This window comes from Pituophis catenifer, unplaced genomic scaffold (assembly GCF_029215685.1).
Source record: "Pituophis catenifer annectens isolate HBS135680 unplaced genomic scaffold, rPitCat1.0.hap2 SCAF_1, whole genome shotgun sequence".
Lineage (NCBI taxonomy): Eukaryota > Metazoa > Chordata > Lepidosauria > Squamata > Colubridae > Pituophis > Pituophis catenifer.
Window position 1 is genome coordinate 234,089,486 of NW_027256881.1, and position 19,024 is coordinate 234,108,509.

The window sequence follows — 19,024 nt, forward strand, 5'->3', positions numbered from 1 at the left end:
CTAAAGTTTGTGAAATTTTGTTGAATGTTGCAAAGGTGGCAAAAGATAGCAAAGTCCAGAAAAAGGCGACAAATCTTTTTTGTGGGTGAGTTGCTGATGTAGCTGATGGTTGTATATCTTGCACAGATAATGAAGAAAACGTATCAATGCTATGGAAAAGTAAGGCCAACCCCTGAAACTTTTATTACTTTTTTTCATCCTTTGTCAGATTCACAGAATTTTACAGCAACGCAGAGTCACCATCTTCTATTTGGAAACCACCAATATTTCCATTGCTGCTGTTTTTTTAACGATAGAGGGAATCTATTAAAAAGGGAAAAAAATAAAATTGCTGGATCTTTTATTTTTAATTGATAGCACTTGAAATCTTCAACCTGGAGGTATCCAGTGTATAAAATGTTATTCCTCACAAAGAAATGACCTGTGCTTCTCAGTGGAAAAATGAATGCAGAGTTTTAAAATACTCAGATACACCATTGTCTTAGAATAAATATAGAACGTAGATGAAGTGTGTGCCTTTGTAAATACAAGATGAAGATTTTCATGGCTAAATGTCTTCAGAAGTATCAATTGTGACTTTGAAAAACAATGTAAAATTTATTACTTGCATTTTGTTGGTGGTGCATGTGAAAATTTTGCCTGTATAATTTTGAACTTAGATAAATTAACAGAATTGGAAGGGACTTTGTTGTTCATCTAGTCCAACCCCCCGCCCAAGCAGGAGACCCTACACCATCCCTGACAAATGGTAGTCCAATCTCCCCTTGAAGGCCTCCAGTGATGAAGCTCTCACAACTTCCGAAGGCAAGCTGTTCCATTGGTTGATTGTTCTCACTGTCAGAAAATTTCTCCTTTCTAGGTTGAATCTTATTTGATACATCTGAGCTGTGGTGCTCCCCATCATACTAAAAAGGCTAATTTATCTGCTGTAGAACTCCTCCATTGGCTATATCTATGACAAGTATACAAAGTACATTGTCAGGATTGCTAATAGGAGAAGTCCCAAAACACATGTGCAAAATCTTAGATTTGAGATGGAAGAACTCCAGAGACTTGAGATGCCTCCAATAGAGGGCCAATGGGTATGCCAATCAAGACAAAGGTAGGATTTGCTAGGTTTTTCCATGAATGAGCCTCCTGGAACCCGTAGCGTTTGCAGCTAAGCAGTGGAAGAAGTATCTTGAATTCTGAATTATGTCAGGAAAGCAATATTTAACATGATGGTGGAGATAATGCAACCTCTCTCCTCTCATGGAACCCATCATTCCCCAAGGCTTATGGATGAATTGAGGAAGATGAAATGAGAGGATACATTTAGAGTATTGCTAGTACTTGGCAAGGGATGAACTCCACCAAAGTGAGTTACAGCTGCTATAAAGGCAGTAAGGGCAGCAAAGCCCCAGTACAGATAGTCCTCGACTTTATAACAGTTCATATAGTGACCGTTCAAAGTTACAATTGCATGAAAAAAGTGATTTATGACCATTTTTCAGTTATGACCTTTGCAGCATCCCCATGATCATGTGATCAAAATTCAGATGGCTGGCAACTGATTCATATTTATGATGGTTGCAGTGTCCCGGGGTCATGTGATCCCCTTTTGCAACCTTCTAACAAGCAAAGTCAATAGGGAAGCCAAATTCACTTAACAATCAGGTTACTAATTTATCAACTGTAAGGATTCACTTAACAACTGTAGCAAGAAAGGTAGTAAAATGGGGCAAAACTCACTTAACAAATGTCTCATTCAATGACAGAAATTTTGGGCCCAATTGCGGTTGTAAACCGAGGATTATCTGTACTACTATGCCCTTATTTCATTAACAGATAGTAATCCTATGTGCTTGCATGAGCCCCCTCGGGTGGGATGGGGGGATCAGAGAACCTCTTACAGAGGCATGTAGAAGAATCTATTTAAAATCTGTCAAAGTTGCTTGGATTCACTCGGGAGTTGACATGGCCTCGTTACAGGTCCAAAGGAGATGCCTGATGGAGGGGTGGGGGACACTTGCCTGGTTATCTGGAGACTGTTTGAACTTGTCAAACCCAAGGGCGTGGGCAAAGTCCTCAGGGTTGTGCATAAACCACCTGCAGTGGTAGTGGAAACTAGGAATTTCTTCACACAGCTTCAGGTTGTGCATCAGTTGTGCTGGTTCCTGGCTTGGGGGGCTCTGCTGACAGTCATACTCTAGTCACCTCCTGGAGCATTATAACAAGCTCTATATGAGATTGCTCTTGAGGGCATCCGGAAGCTTCAGCTGGTGCAGAAAGTTATGTGTGCTTCTAGAGTAGCCATCACACCTCTGCTCCATAAATTCACAGGTTGCTAGTTTGCTTCTGGGTTCAATTAATTTGCTGGTTTTAACATTTAAAGCCTTCATGGCATGGGGATGAGTTATTTGAAGGCAGCTTCTTTCTAATTATATTTACCCCTCCCATCAGATCTAGTAGAGAAGGCATGTTGTAGGTACCAATTCCAGGTGGTGGGTTTTTTCTCCTGTGTCACCTACCTTGTGGAATATTCTCCCCCTTAAGGTGAGGTTAGCTTTATCCCTGTTAATATTCCAGAGGTTTCTTAAGACCTGGTTGTATCATTAAGACTGGAGATCTCAAGGGACCAGTGAAATCCTAAAATGGCTCCCCTACCATGAGTTGTGGTGGCACTGTGGTTAGAATGAAGTATTGCAAGTCTAACTCACTGTCCACTCCAGGAGTTCAATTCTGAGAGGCTTAAGGCTGACTCAGCCTTCCATCCTTTCAAGGTCAGTAAAAAGAGGATCCAGATTGTTGGGGGCAATATGCTGATCTGTAAACCACTTAGAGAGGCCTGTAAAGCACTGCAAAGTGGTATTTAAGTCCAAGTACTATTGCTATGCTACTGCATTTAAAATCACTCTTTCTTGTGCCTTATATTTTTTTATATTTTAATGACTGTTTTATATATATTTATTGTCTTAATTGTTGTATGCTGCCCAGACTCACTTTGTGTGAGATGAGTGGCCATATAAATTTGATAAATAAATCCATCCATTCTACTTTGAGTAGAAATGTGCCTCTAAAGCAGATGCAATGTTACCTAAAAATCAATATGATGGATATTTTTCCAGACATTTTAAAGAAATGATACAATCAGGTGATGGTCCTTTTCCTCTTTCTATATGCAAGCATAAAAAACTTGTGCATTTTTTCCAAGAGAAACCGGCAATATACCAAGATCACTCACTAAATGTCTAGCAAAGAGCTTGGTGTTAGGCTATTTCTTTGCTGGACATTTATAGTATCTTAAAAGTGTCACCCAACCATCTTTGTGTCAACAGTAATGAAGACAGATTTTATATGGCCTCAGTGATAATTGGCTAATGCACATTAGTGAGGAAAGGGCATTAGCTATGAATTCTATCCTCTGTGTTTCTTTTCCTCTTCCATCTACAGAATAAATTCTGTTTTTTCTGGAGATGTGAGGATGCTATTCTTATCAACAAATTATTCCACTGTATTTTCAAGAGACACAATAGCTCTACAAGGCATACAATTGTATGAAGTTTGTATAGATACCTTTATATGCATATATTTACTTTTATAAATAATTTTTGGAACTTACGTTCACAGAAGACAATCCAAATAGTGTATCATGCAAATAGATTACTGAACTAATTTGCGCACCATCCCTAGAACTTCCCAAGCCAGTTATAATAGTTTCTTTTCAATTATTTTTGGCCCAAATAATTTTCCTCTTGATAGTTCTGATTTAAAATAAAAGTTCCTTTCAAATAATAAGTATTTTTCAAACATACTTGCTATGTTTTTGTTTTAAACACTTAAAATAGGTTTTGTACAATTCACTGAGATGTATGGGAGCTCTGACTGCAAGATGAAATAATCAATCATGCTCTTAATTTTCCCAATTTAACCTGTTGCTGACTTTTGTCTACTACCATGTTGCACAAACTATTATAGGAAAGGGAAATCACAGAATTTGTTAATTTTTTCTTTCCCACAAGAACAGCTACTTCATGTTCCATGCTATAAATGCAACAGACATGATGAGTATTGGCATAATCTAATATTTCCCTATCCAGGAACACATCCTTCAGGTTTTGCTGTGTTGGATTCTGGTGACCTCCCACTCATCATAGTTGTGATAGTTCAGTATGAAATAGGGAAGGAGCTATCAGATACATAATTAACTGATAGGGTATTGAAATGGAACTACCCATTCCCAGGCCATGTCACTGTGTTCTGTAATTTTTTTCTCCGTTCGGTCTTTGATCCTATATGTGATGCTGGGGAAACAAATCTTCCATTTGACAAAAAAATCCTGTGAAGTCTGTAGACATTATGTTTTTAATCTTTCTGATGATCCCAATTAATCTTCATTCTCTGCTTCATAGTCAGACATCTGGTTTGGCCTGGAGCAGATCTGGGCTATCTCAGACAGGCCTGAACAGAATGGTGGGCAAGAAAGCAGTGGTACAGAAACCCTGAAACATAGACCCACCTGAGTAATAAGGATATTCAGATTCAACTTCTAGCATGAGGATATATACTTTCTCTTTGTATATATTTACTACCTATATCCCCACTGCTTGCCTTCTAAGGAAAATGATTTTAAAAAGAATACCAGACTTGGAGAAGTGGCTTAAGAGTAAGTTACCATCTCCAAAACAATGCCTGTTGTTATAAACTCCTGAGTATCTTTTATTTTAAGATTTCCGTGTTGAGAACTCACAAGCCTATCTTGACTGCTTAAGAAAATTTAGAAAGGAGAGAAAGCAAGTAAAAAATAATTAAGCAAGTAAAAATAATTATAAAATATGTTGATGGTGTATAAAATATTTTGATAGGGTATGATTCAAAGTCCTTACACGCTATAGACCTTTTACAAATGATTTTCCAAATGTATAAAAAAATAAAGCCCCTTTCTTCTGGTTGCAAGAGATTTTCCAGTTAAAGTTTCAATTTGTGATTCATAAAGCCTTGAAAACTGTGGGAAAGAAACAGGAAAACTTCACAGGATCAGCAGGAAGATCAGGTGATGAATATCTCTGCATTCATTCGTTTGATACAGCTGGGCTAAATAAAATCACTTGGAAGCCAAGGCTTCTTGGGCTGCATATACAGCTCAGGATCAGGCCTGCAAAGAGGAAAGTCTCTCGAGAATTACTCTAAAGAAAGTGATCACTGATTAAATTAAGAATGGATATATTCTTCTTTTGACAGTTACACTGTTGAATTCCAGAGTAAGTTCCTAATAACTATCAAATATTACATCTGTAGATAAATGTGACAAATAGCCTTTGAAGCTGTTGGTTAAGGATGTTGACATACAAAGCTGATTATGCAACAGGGCTCTCCAGAATACCTCTGCAAAGGAGTCTGTAAGATATGTCAAGAACTCTAATTCTATACATATCATAATTTATGGTTTTATGTAGATGTTAAATGTTCTGACTTGGACAGTTGAAAATGTCATTTTTTGCTTCTCAGAAAAACAGAATCAGTTAAATGCAGTTGTGCCTTTCCAACTGAACCTATGGATAACAGAAGAAAAGGAGAGACTATGTTTATCTTTTCTTCCCTCTTCCCAACAGCTCCCTGGGACCCCCAGAAGGTATGTTCCTGGGAAAATCTCCACAATAATACCAAAGCTTACTATGAGGGTATACAGAAGAATCACATCTCTCTCTTCCTTTAACAGAATCTTTCATTGGCTCAAAAATTCTTTAAAATAATGGGATTTTCCCTTCCAATTTATGAAAAGGACCAAAGGATATAAACTCATGATTATTATAAAAAACACAATGTCTTATTGAAGATTCTAATTACAAAAGGAGGAATTATATAAAAACAGTAGCAACACAAGAGCCAGAAAGGATGGTAGCAAATGCAGACATTAAAGAATTTTAAATAAATGACATTTCAGATTTTAAAAGATAACAATATAGATTTTAAAATAATACTACACAGCACCATTGGACTAAGCAACAAAATTCAATGGTCCCTAGACTATACCAGGCACAATGGATCTTTCCCCACCTCCATTAACCATTGCATAAACAGGGTCCTTTGTAATTGTCTTAATCTTTTCCCCAATTCATAAGCCAGACACTCTAGTCTTAAGTCATTCTCAGCTATACTGTGAAAAAATGTTAGTTCCTCCCTTACTTTGTCACTGTCCAAAGGCAGCATCTCAAGATGTATACAATCTGTTAGGCTTTTGTATCTTGGATGGAGTTGAAACAGAACCAACAGAATCAGGACAGAGAGCGGCAGTGGGAGCTGTATAGATGCTAGTAGACTTTTCTGCGAGTTCAGATGAGTAAAAAGTTCTATCATTCAACAGTTGGGAAAGGCAACTGTCTAGTATAGGGCTATAGCTAGGAAAGGTCTCATAATGCAATGCAGCATATTTGCTTGCAGAGAGGAATCTCCAACCTTGGAATCTGTTTCTGCACAATGCTGCAGAGGAAGTGTGTAAGTACTGTAGAGCCTTTTGGGGTATAACTAAGACAAAGTTCTCAAACCCCCACCCCCAATGAGAGAGCTCAGGTGCCAGAACCCCTCAAGGCTTTGCCAACTGAGGGTAAATGGAAAAAAAAGAAAATGGCCATACAACAGCTTCTGCTCTCCTGCCACAAAGGCTCATAAAGAGTGCCGCCAACAGCAGGTGCTAGAGAAAATGCCACGGTCTTGGAAGGCATCATCTGGTCTGGTCTCTGCTCAATTCCCTCACAACTGAAAGTAGGGAAAGAGAGCTGCTGGCAGCTCCAGTCTGGTGTCAACAGAGGCAACTGCCATCCTGGGAGTTGCAGAGCACAGCAGTAGTGCCTTCCTTCCCCCATCCTCTCTGTCTTTGGACTTCCCCTGTGCTACACAGCTACTGCTGTGTGGACCCTGCATTTGTTGAAGGTGCAGGGCAAGGAGTGGTAGGACCTCGGTGCCTTTCAGCTCCTAGGTGTCCTCCTCCCTGGCTTTGATAACTTATTTGCATCTAGTCCAGAAGGCAAAAATAAAGGCTAGACTTGTGATTCAAGATCACAGCCCTATCATTCTCCTAACTTATACTCAGGAAGAGGAGAAAAATTGCACTAGGAGGCAATCTTAAAAAACAACAACTTTATTTTAAAAGCTGAACAACCATCTTCTACTCTCCAAATGGAAGAAAAGAGTTCCTCCCATATCTTATGCCTTATCAGCGTGAGAACAACCTAACAACACTGGGAAATGATTATTCTGCTGTCCCTTTTTTCTCCTCTTTGGATTTTTCTGCTGATATGTCTTTTCTCTCAAATAAATTAATTATCACTGTGAAGCACATTTAAAGTATCAATTCTTGCTCAAACAGGAGACACATTGGCATTTCACTATTTGAAAAGTGCAGATGGTAAAACAATACAACATAAATATGAAAGGCTGCATCAAGCTGCTGAATTTTCTAGGAAGGATAAACTAAAACTGGTAACTGACCAGTGATGAATCTTCTGCAGCATGGGAAAGGGCATCTTCTAAACTTAGTTCCTTCTTCCCATCCTTTTCAATAGGCCTATAGCAAACAAAAGTGTATTCTAAGTAAATGTTAAAACTGAAACAGCATAATTGACTTAATTTCTTTTTTCATAAAGACATTTGATGTTGAAAATATTGGTGCCTGCTATAAATAAAAGGTAATTAAAAATCCATAACTGTAATTCTAGCATGCAGGTAGTTCTCTACTTACAACCATTCATTTAGTGACCGTTTGAAGTTATAACAGCACAGAAAAAATTGACTTATGACCAGTTTTCGCACTTACATCTGTTGCAGCATCCCCATGGTCACATGATAAAAATCCGAGCACTTGGCAACTAGCATGTATTTATGACGGTTGCACTGTCCCAGGGTCACGTGATCACCATTTCTAACCTTCCCAGCTGGCTTCCAACAAGGAAAGTCAATGGGGGAAGTTGGATATTCACCTAACAGCATGACTCACTTAACAACTGCTGTAAAAAAGGTTGGTAAAAGGGCCGCAACTCACTTAACAACTGTCTTGCTTAGCAATGAAAGTTTTGAACTCAGTTGTGGTAATAGGTCAAGGACTACCTATAGTAAAATAGATTTATGGAGTATAAACCTTTAATTATGTAAGAAACATTTATAATTGCATGTAAAATCTAGAACTCAATCAAAACTATTACTGAAAGAAATGAGGAGTAATATAAAAATTTCTTTACGTAATGAGCAGTGGAACTTGTTTTAAAAGAGAGCAATTGTCCAAATAATTACTTAAAAAAACTACAGAACACTAGGAAAAGAAAATCCTCATAATTACAGAAGAGACCATCTTTTCTTCCATTTTAAACCAGTCACTATCATAGAGAAGATCAGACTGAATAGAATTCCCATCTATCTACCCAAAACATACTTTTGGGAGAAAGGAATGGATATCAGGCTAGAGCATGGTTTAAAACAGATTGTAGTTTTGTTTTCTGTTTTTTCAGACTAGACAAAAAAGATCATCAAGGATGGACTGAAAAGAATCAATTATTTTGCTACATTTTCAAAATCTATATATTATATGCATGTTTTAACTTTGGGGAACAGTAATAGCTCCAACTGTACAGTATTGAGTGGTTAGGTTTACTAGGGAGAGATAACAAATATATTGCATGGGCCAATGATACAAAAATAAGGAAATAAAATCAAATATCGTTGTATAAACATTGACACATGATGAAGGATAAATATACACAGATATATAGATATATAATTACCGAAGTAGCTCTATTTTCAAAGTTCAAGCTGTATGACTTGATTTTACTGTATAGTTAGTCTATGTATAGTTTGTTTAAATGTCTACGTCTGTATATGTATGTTTGTTTATTAAAAATAAAAATAAAAAAAAACAAAAAAAAAACAAATATATTGCATGGATTGTAAGAAATGTACTGCGTACTATAATTTTAAAATCTTTACTACTTATGAAAATGCAGCTGATTAGTCTGCAGCTGATCTCTAGGAAACTTACCTGATCTCACATTCTGGCGCTAACTCAAAGTCAAATTCCAGGTCCGTAGTTTTAGCTATTTTGTGCTGTGAAGACTCCTCTGAAATTTTTCTCTTCCTTAGTAATTCAAGCTGCGTGCAAAACAAACTATCTTCAGTGGGTTAAACAAATGCAGACTTCTTATAGCAGCTTTTAAGAGAATCAGCAGTTCCCATGTTCACCCCTGTTGCCCATTCTTTTTCTTTTAATTACTATATGAGGACCCAGATTGTTGGGGGCATTATGCTGACTCTGTAAGCCGCTTAGAGGGCTGTAACGCACTGTGAAGCAGTATATAAGTGCTATTGCTTTTGCTATATATTTGACCTTCAATCTGATCCTATCAATTTGCTTGCTTTGTATTGTAGAGCCTTATGTATTTTCCATGGTGACTATGATCAATTTTATTAAATAAGGACAAATTATGTTTTAAAAATTATTATTATTGTTGTCCACTATTTCAATAATGTGTTGTCTATAAAAGTCATTTGTTTCTTACTCTATTTCTATCTAGCTTCATCCAAGGCTGCTAAGAAGTCTTGTAATATAACATTGTGAAATTAATAATAAAGCCAGTATAATTTATAACAGAGTTATAACAGTTAGAGTACAAAAAAAATCTATACATCTATAGTATACCAGTCATCCAGACATACTAATAAAGGAAGAACTAAACTTTTGCAGGTTTCCAAAAGGTAAGGAGGGAGGCAACTGATCCCATTTTAAGGGGCAAGATATTCCATTTGAGGGGACATTGTGTTAGTTCTTTGATGCAAACTCAGTCAGAAAACGGATTCAACAAGAATTCATACAGGATCTTGAATGTCTATGTTTTCTTTCCCTCTTTTGCCCCTAGGAATTAAGGTATTGTCAGTTTGAATTTCTTGCTAATATTTTGTTTCCTGAATTTAAAACACACTTTCATAACTTTTGTTCCTTCGTTTCTCCAAGGCTATCTCTGACTTATTCACATCTAAGCCCCATCACCTCCCCAGCACTTCATGAGAGGGTGAAATGAATGACATTTGCTCAAAGGTCAATTGGCCTATCTGTCTGTCCATCCGTCTATCCGTCCATCCATCCATCCATCCATCCATACTTCATTAAAACATGGGCTAGGATGGCTGGCAGACCTCTCATGGGAATATTTAATATGCATTGTATGCTTTATTGATCTGCTTGGATATCAGCTTCTGCATTATTTTATTTTCAAATCATTTTAAGTGCTATATACTGTAAACACACAAAGATTAGATGATAAGAACATGGGGCTATTATCAGTTCCTTCTACTTCAGGCATGGCTTTCCAACATGATACATGATTCTATATATCAGTTCACTTTCCCTACCTACCTTTAACCCTAAGGTTAAAACACCTATCAGTGCCATTAAGCAAGTTAAGTTTCATATTAATCCCCAAAAATTCTACCCAAGTTTCCTGTTCTGCCACTTCCAGGAAGCTGGAATAATGAGAGCAGCTGCATTAACTCTTCTGATCCACCCTACAATTCCAAAGGCAAAGAACTTCCAAAAATAGAGAACTTCCTCTCACGGATGACTTACTGTTGTGAGACGTTCTAATGCAGCAAAACGTTCCTCCCATGTTGCTGTGGATTTCTCAAATGCTTCATGTCTTTTCAACAGTTTCTCTACACCTTCCACAGTTTGACCATAATCACCACTAAACAGGTAGGGTTCCTGAGCAACAAGCCAAGCCTCAGCCACTGAAGCATCTCTGGAAAACTGACACACCTCTAGCACTGTTTTAAGAAAAACAAACATGCAAACAAACAAGCAAAAAGGAACATTATATATATTCAGGACCTTCAGATGAAGCCAAAGATAAATCCCCCTTACTTAGAATTATTAGAAGATCTGGACTTTCATTTCTATAGAACAGTTCTATAGTTCATTTCTATAGAACTGTTCACTTGCATAGAACAGTTTATAGCCAGTGCAAAGAGTGCGCCACTTTGTGCGGTACTCACACAAGCGAAGCCAGTCCCAGCGTCTATCCCACTTTTCCATCATCTCCCTCCTCTTCTCTGTCAGTTGTAGCAACTTCTCTTTTATCTAAAAAGAAAAGGAGGAAAAGCATGCATTTTTTTTGTGGATTAACAAGACTATTTTTTTTGGTTTTATTTGCTCACATTTCATTTTGCTTTTCCTATTGAAAAAGAAGCTCCATTTGGTTTAATTATGACAATATTATAAAAACACTTTAAGACCACTGTAAGTTACTTTGCAGAGAATTGTGCCCAGATACTGTGCAATAAATCAGAGACAAATTCAGCTGTCATATAATGCAGCCATTGTGTAGAATCTTTGTGCCCAGAGATGCTTCAACTATACTTTAAATTGATGTGATACTCTCAATTAAATTAAAGTATAAAGTACAATAAAAATCACAAATAAAATACGAGTTAAAAACTAAGATGTAAGCTGTGCATCATAGCAGCAAGCCTATTTTTGGAAAGTGTGCTGCTCTGTTTAAGTTCCTCTTTAAGTAGTGCAGCTTCAAGGGTCAAGAAACGAAGTAAGAATACTGAACTTTCTCATCTGTTCAAGCTTTCCTCAATGCCTTCCAAATCATTCTTGCTAAGACGACTTATCTCCACTCTCAGGGATGGCTGAGAGAATAACATAAAGGGCAAAGCCTGCCTATTTGCGTCCTTTAAATGATAAGTTTCCAGAGGGGGCAATCTGATGTGTAAAAGTAGATTTTGTTCTTTTTCTCCCTCATTAGTTTGAGTCCTAGGCAAAAGCACAAGAGAGCCACCTTTGATAACTGAAGGAAAATCTTATTTGTTTTTTTCTATCTTTAAGGTGAATTTGGAACTCAACCAGTTTTCTTAGTGTTTATCACTAAGAAATCAAAATATATGTCTCTCTTTTCATTCACAACTAAGTCCTTACAAGATTCTGAGAATAAAGAATGAGGAAAGAATTATCTCATTTCCAGAGATGAGCATTACTTACGGTCTTTAAAATCTAGATGGGACAGCACTTTAGAATGCTCTAAACAAAATAGATGCTTAAATCTGTTGTAAAGCCTGCTATGGAGAACACTCACCTCAGCTGCATCATGGAGCTTGCGCTGCAGTAAAGTTTTCCCAAGATCAATGCAGGCAGTGAAACTTTTATCCCTAGTGGCTATCTCAGACTTTATGTCCTGATGGTATTTCATCAACAATTCCACAGATGACACATCCCTTAAATTAAGAACAAACAATTCTTAATGAGAAAACAAAACATCAGGATGATTTTAGAGGTAATATTTTACATCTCTGAATATAAACTGAGAAGCATTGCTGAGAGTCTCACTGACCCATTATGTTTTCCAGGGACTGGGGAAAAAAAGAAACAAAAGAAGGGCTTCACCTGGGCTTCTCCTGGGTATCAATCTGACGGATCACACTCTCCATCCAGGACATGAGGTCTCGCACCATGCAGAAGAAGCGGAACTTCTCGGCTGTATCAACTAATTGAGCCCGCCGCCCCTCGCAAGCCTCCAGCAAGGCCTTCCAAGCTTTTACCACCTCCTGTTCTTGCTTCTGGATGGCCATGGCCTTTTCTCCAGCATAGGCTGCCAGCAGGCGTGCTGCCACCTCCTGAAAATGCTGAACCTGCCAGAGCAGAGAACACTTCTTATGGAGACAAGGAATCAAAGGGACATGTGCTCCATTGCAAGCTAAGGCCAGGAATATAACTGTTTCTCAAACCCACTTTCTAACATTAAAAATGGGAATGCATCTGTCCTTTTCACTGGATAATGAAAACGTTGAAATAAATTTTGATGTGGATACTGTACTGTAATTTTGCTAATTCAGGAGAATAATTTCTTCTGGTATTGGTTTCAAAAGATTCTGTCAAATTCTAACTTCATAGGCTAAAAAGCTTTCCAAGGGAAGTAGTCTCAATTAGACTACAATCTCACAAGTTCCCAGTAAATTGGCCACCTCACCCCAGCCATCAAATGAGAGAGGATACCACCAGATGGCTCCACGTGTTTTTAAGAAGCTAAGAGGTTACCTGCACTCCCAACAGGTGAATGTCTCTCTCAAAGGCTTTGTGCATCCTGTGGAAGGACTCGGCTGTATTGACATCTCGGCCTAACTCCTCAGGCAGCTCCTTGTGCTTCTCTTCAATAAGAACCTGGATCTCACTACCATCATAAAAGAACTTGTGCAGATCATAGGAAGCTGTCAACAACTGCATTCTGGTGTCAATCAACTCAAGCAGGTCAGCCCAGCTCTCGTTCAAACCATCCCTCCACTCTGCAATCGTGGCAGCTTCTGGGTGGATATCGATCAGCTGATCAGTTCGGTGAGTGACATTGTTCACCCACTCCTGTCCCAGGTTTCCTGTTTCGCGGGCGAAGTCACGGAACTTTTCCCGTAGCAGCTAGAACAAAAACCAGAATGAACAAAATATTTTTCAATACCTTTCATCCTTGAGCCAAAAATGGTAAAAATTTTGTTTGGTGATACAGAATTTAAAAAAATCTTTGGCTTTTTCAGCTACCAGACCTGCTTTTATCCCAAATTTAAACATAGGAGTACCTTAAAAATGTTGCTTCCCACTTCTCTTCTTAAAGATTGGCTATTTTTTTAACATAACTTTATTAGGCAACATTGAAATAGTATACATATAAGCATGCCCACCACAGGCAGAGGTATTCATAAATGAGGCGGTGTGCTGCCCAATGTTTTACACAGTGCATCACCCTTTTGGCACAATCAATTTTTTTCAAGGGTTTAGTATAAACATTTCAATTTTAATATTAATTGAAATGTTTTAACTTTTAATGTCTGATGTTCTAATGCTTTAATCTTGTAATATATAAATAAAAATGTTACCAAGTGTACTGCACGTACATTTTAACGCAAATTAACTTCAATTGTTCTCTTTATTTTCTTTGACTGTTTAACACCAAATCCACAACATTCAGTCAATAGGCAGCTAGGACAAATGTCAGTACAGAATCTTTTGAACCAAAAGCAGCTTCAAAGATTTCTCAAAGGTGAAACAGTATCACCATGATAATACTTGGGTAAGTCATGTGCAAGCAGTAAGAAATAACAATATTTTTGTTGCATCACAGTGGGTCACATTGAAAATGATCTATTCCTTATTAATAGCTATTTCACAAGACCTGTGAGAGGTATTTTAGGAAATTTCACAATGATGATGCAAATCAAAAAAAGATCTTGTTAATTCACAGAGAATTTATAGAGGTTTAGCCTGCAGAAATGGTTGCTAAATTTAATTATCTAACTATAATCAGGGAAGGCTCAGACAATTATTTAATATGTCCTGAATTAATTAGGAATAATCTATATTGGTGGGCACCTAGATTGGCTTTGTTGTTTACATCTATAGACATGTATTATTGTACCTCTAGGGATTGGAGGCCTACAATTATAGACTGCATTTTCAAAATAAGGGAAAAGAGAGATCTCAATAAATGCCTTTTAAAATCTGCCATACTAACAAGGGAAGTAGTTGGGAAAATAATTCTAGCCCTATAATGGAACTGCATTCTTCTTGACTCATACACCTACAGTATATCCAGTCTCTTTTGTTTCCTTTGAAGAGAAGAAGCCTTATGAATGTCAAGAAATAGTGGTAGTGTTACAGGTGTGACTCTTTTATAGGTTTCAGAGTTTCAGCAGAAACTAGTATCATAAATTAATTTTGTGTAGAATTTATTACAGACACTTTTTCTAGAACACTATAGATAGTGTACTATAATGTCTTAAATGTCTGTTAAATTGTTATGGCAAAAAGGTGTTGTTGTCTAGAGTTTCCTTCATCAGATGTTTTTCTTGCTTTTGATTCAAGAAACATGAATCCTTTTAGAAAGAGCTTGTGATGTTTACTTTCCCCACAAGTAATATATACATTTCTAACTATAGGTAATTGTAATGCACCTGTCAGCAATTTTCTGTCAATCTATTGCAGGACATTGTGTAGAGACAAGCTGCACCACTTGTAACCTATGGTCTACACCTCAAAATAAAATGGTCACAATGGACTGCCCAATGGACATTCTCACGGTGCTTGCTCACAGTGGCATGGTCGAGGTCTTGACCCATCTCTGGGGATGATGCAATTACATCTCTCTCTGCAATCCACTGCTCCAGATCATCAACTTCTCGCTTCAGTTTGAACAGGTGATATGCAAGTTCTACTTTACGTCTGCGTTCCTCAGCCAGGTCTTTCAACCCTGCATACTGCTTATCTACTTGCCCCTGCAATCGGATGATATCTTCTCTGAAAAACCACAAAGACAAAGTTTGGAGACAAGTCACCTAAAAGGAAAGGCAGCTCAACTCAATCATATGCAATAAATTGTGATTCTCCTGGCTATTGTATTTCGAAGATTTCAGAGTTACTGTTATCAAAAGTACTCACCCTTCTGGGTGGCCAGCAGATAGCAGTTTCTGAGCCCGATTGGCCAGCTGCTTGATGTTTTTTCCATATTCTTCTATGGATCGTTGCTGGCGAAGGTGTCTCTTCAGCATCACAATGCCACTCTCTTCATCCTGAGATGGTTAAGTAATTGAATCTATTGATCTTTGCAGTGAAGGAAACCTTATGTCATTCCCCAACAACAAGGCCAAGGAAAACCAACCCCCTTTCCACATGGCACTCCTCAACAGGCTTAGGTTACATAGGCTAAAAGAGTTTTATAGCTTAATCTTCCTTTTCTCATTGAAAAGAACTCCTGGCTCACAATATTTCTCCCTGCTTCTTATAACCAAGGCCCTCTAAAATTTTACATCCTTTCATTGGTCAGCTGGAAAGGTTGCTGCTCAGGTCCATGGGACACAGCTGTGCAAGAATCAACAGGATAATGCAGAATTGCTGCCGAAGATATACTAGATAAAGTCAGGAGGTATGTGGAAAGATAGATAGATAGATAGATAATTTTATTTCTATACCGCCCCTCTCCCAAAGGACTCGGGGCGGTGCACAGCCAAGTAAAAACACAATACAAACATCATAATTAAATTTAAAAATTATTAAAATTCTTACATTTGCGGCTGAAATTCGTTAAGAACCCAAAAATTTAAAAACTCCAAATTTAAAACTCCATTACAAAGATAGCCCTGCCTGTCGGAAGAGCAGGTTCTTGAAAAACAGCGAAAAACTCGGAGGTCAGAGATTGTGTGTATTTCCGGGGGCAGATTGTGCGTATTTCCGGGGGCAGAAAGTAGCCAAAGAGTGTATAAGTTATGAATTTAAGTGGGAGTAAGCTCTAGTGGACTTGCTTCTGAATCAGGTTTAATAATATATAAGATAATTTGTGAAAAAATTACCCCTTCTTCTCCCAAATATTACATATTCCTAATGTCACTAAGGTAAGTAGTTCTTATCCTAAACAAAAGATAGCTTAAGCACAGTAAAATGAAATCAGTACTGTTGAAAAACATTAAATCACCTTCATTCATGAAGGAAGTAGAACTTTTTCTGTCACAACCAGGTTATGGTACTCTATCTTCTTTTGCAGATAGAGAAAGTAAACTACAATGCTTTGTGTATGAGAGACAAGAGAAGAGAGAAACAAATTTTCTTTCTCTTTCACACATTGCTCTTTTTAAAACTGCTACCCAGGATGTTAAGCAATTTCTTATAAATTATCATACAATATAGGCACATGCACAGATGCACACAGAAAGACATTCAATATCATACTGGATTCCAGTCATGTTTCTTTTGCCATTAGTGAGATAAAAGAAGAAAGAAAAGATAATTAATGAAACTGTATCTTTGTTCTCCTAGAGCTTTTTTAATATTAAAAAAATAGTCCCAATAGAATAAGATATGCAGGTCTTAACTGTCCCCAGGGATGAACAGATCTACTTCCCAACAAACACAGTTAGAGTGTCATTTTCCTAGAAAGCAACACACTTTGGGAATGGTCTTCTACCTGGTAAATACTACTTCACTGGAATGGGAGGTGTTCTTACCTTTGGCTTCTCTTCTGTCCCTACATAAAGCTCCTGTTCACTTATCCACGCCTCTGCTTCTCCAGCATCTAAATAATATCGCTGAGCCTCACTGGCTTCTTCTAGGCGCCGCAGCCTTTTCAAGGTTTCCTCCTGTAAGGTGCTCCAGGAAACCTTTAACTGATTGAGACATTCTTCCGTGTCTCTGAAGTCCCCATCCCCTTCAGCTTTAGCCAACATGCTCTCCCCTCTATCAACAACTTCCTCAATTCGTGGGGCATGACCAGTAATTTCTTTCTGCAGGGTCTAGGCAAAGAATAGGGCAGGTTTAAAGAAATGAATGAGTGAAATCAGAAACAAATTGAATAGAGTTGTCCTTTTTACTAAACTGTATTCAGTATTCCTGATGGAAAATGAAAAAAGGCAGCAAGGTTCCAAGCCTTAGAGGTCATGCACCTCAGATATGACATCCTTTGCAGCTACTATTGGATCTTGTCAGCTTAAGAGAAAAACACTAGTTTAACTCCAGTACATATACGAACAATTTAAAAATGCTTCATGCATGCACTGAAAAGGAGATGAAGATAAATATGGGGCACCATAAAGTAAAGATGCTAAGAGATGTTTAGTTCACAATTAGTTGTGTATGGAAAAAGGCATTTAGAGAAAAGCTTGGCTTCCTTTTGTTAACAATTACCATAAAGACAAAATATATTTTTGAATGTTCGTAAGTATAATAAAAGTTCAATTGCTTTGTTATAAAGTAGAATTAGGTGAAGAAAAAAACCTTCCAACTATGATGGGGAGGCTTACCTGGTTTTTCTTTGTAAGTAGCTGGACTGACAAAAGATTTGTGCCATGGTCAGTGGACTGAGCAAGAGGGAGTCGTTCTTGCACCCAAAGCTGCATTAGAGAAGAAAGACTAAAGTAACATGCCAAACTGTCAAATTTGTATACAAGAGAGGATGAAAGACAGATTCTTATGCAATTTTCCTAATATCTGAAACAACTAATCCATGTGAACCATCTTCTGATATCTTCTCTTTAAATGACACCAATAAAACCAGTAACTATCTAGCCAACACTCACCAATTCATCTGCCAAATCCCGGTCCAATTGATATCCAGCCTTAGCCATCTCCAGTTCTTTCCTCTTCCTACCCAACGGCTCTGCAAGGTCTTGAAATCGCCTTTCAATGATCTCATGCTTGTTGTCCACTTCATCCATGTCTCTCTTGACTGGAGGACCCTGAGAAAGTAAGCCTTCCATCTCTTTCTTCCGCAAGCTGACTTGCTCATCCAGATGCTGAAATGAGAAATCTTCGTATTTTGTTGTCTTGTTGAGATCTATATGCTTAACTCCATCACTCAGACATTACACAGATATCATCCCTATTCCCGTCTAGACAATATTTGAACAGCAGACTGCAAATGTTGCTTTCAGGGGTGAATTGTTTAGAAGTGATTTGAGATGCGGTTGGAAATTACAGCAATTTACTACAATAATTAGTAAACTGTGGATAAATTTCAGACATTTTCTAGCAGTTTGGATCTGTTCAAGACGACGGTTAATAATAAAGGTCTTTCTCTGAAAGTTATTTCCCATTTCCATTCTTGTCCTTAATCCCCTCGTCAAGTGGATCATAATATTTGGCCATGTCCCTTACTCCAGTCATTTAGAATGCCACAGGAGACTGACTGAAGATGACTTGCTGCACTTCAGATCTGAAGCCAAAAAGGTGCTTCGAAGTGGGTGTGGGCAGACACAGTGCACCTTTCTTTAAAAAGCTTAGTCCTTTTCTAGATTCCACAACAGCTTCGATCCAAAGTACAGGAGATATCTACTCTGAAATTATTATTCACCACTTCAAATAAATCCTCTCGGGGAGAAAAAGCCAAACATGCCCCACAAATGCCTGACTTACATGCTACTGAGTTCAAGAGAGATGGAGATTTTCTAGGTTGGAGGACTACATGCTATTGAAAGCTGTACAAAAAGGGTAAAAATACAAACTAAGAAAAAGTAATATGGAAAAAAGAAAAGG

At 37.8% G+C, this 19,024-nt stretch overlaps 1 protein-coding gene across 6 annotated transcripts in view; it reads right to left on the reverse strand.

The window, feature by feature from the left end:
• The window catches only part of SPTB (spectrin beta, erythrocytic), a 122,091-nt gene that overhangs the window by 19,144 nt on the left and 83,923 nt on the right, over positions 1 to 19,024 (reverse strand). For 3 of the 6 annotated variants that reach the window (XM_070956940.1, XM_070956962.1, XM_070956951.1), the window contains 12 exons: positions 18,070 to 18,285; positions 17,794 to 17,883; positions 17,002 to 17,286; positions 15,443 to 15,573; positions 15,097 to 15,301; positions 13,058 to 13,429; positions 12,407 to 12,651; positions 12,099 to 12,237; positions 11,014 to 11,098; positions 10,589 to 10,785; positions 9,008 to 9,117; positions 7,468 to 7,543 (listed from right to left, as the gene is read on the reverse strand). In XM_070956940.1, coding sequence (XP_070813041.1) covers positions 7,468 to 7,543; positions 9,008 to 9,117; positions 10,589 to 10,785; positions 11,014 to 11,098; positions 12,099 to 12,237; positions 12,407 to 12,651; positions 13,058 to 13,429; positions 15,097 to 15,301; positions 15,443 to 15,573; positions 17,002 to 17,286; positions 17,794 to 17,883; positions 18,070 to 18,285 — 2,151 coding nt within the window. The other 3 variants (XM_070956970.1, XM_070956988.1, XM_070956979.1) reach the window with 3 other exon arrangements.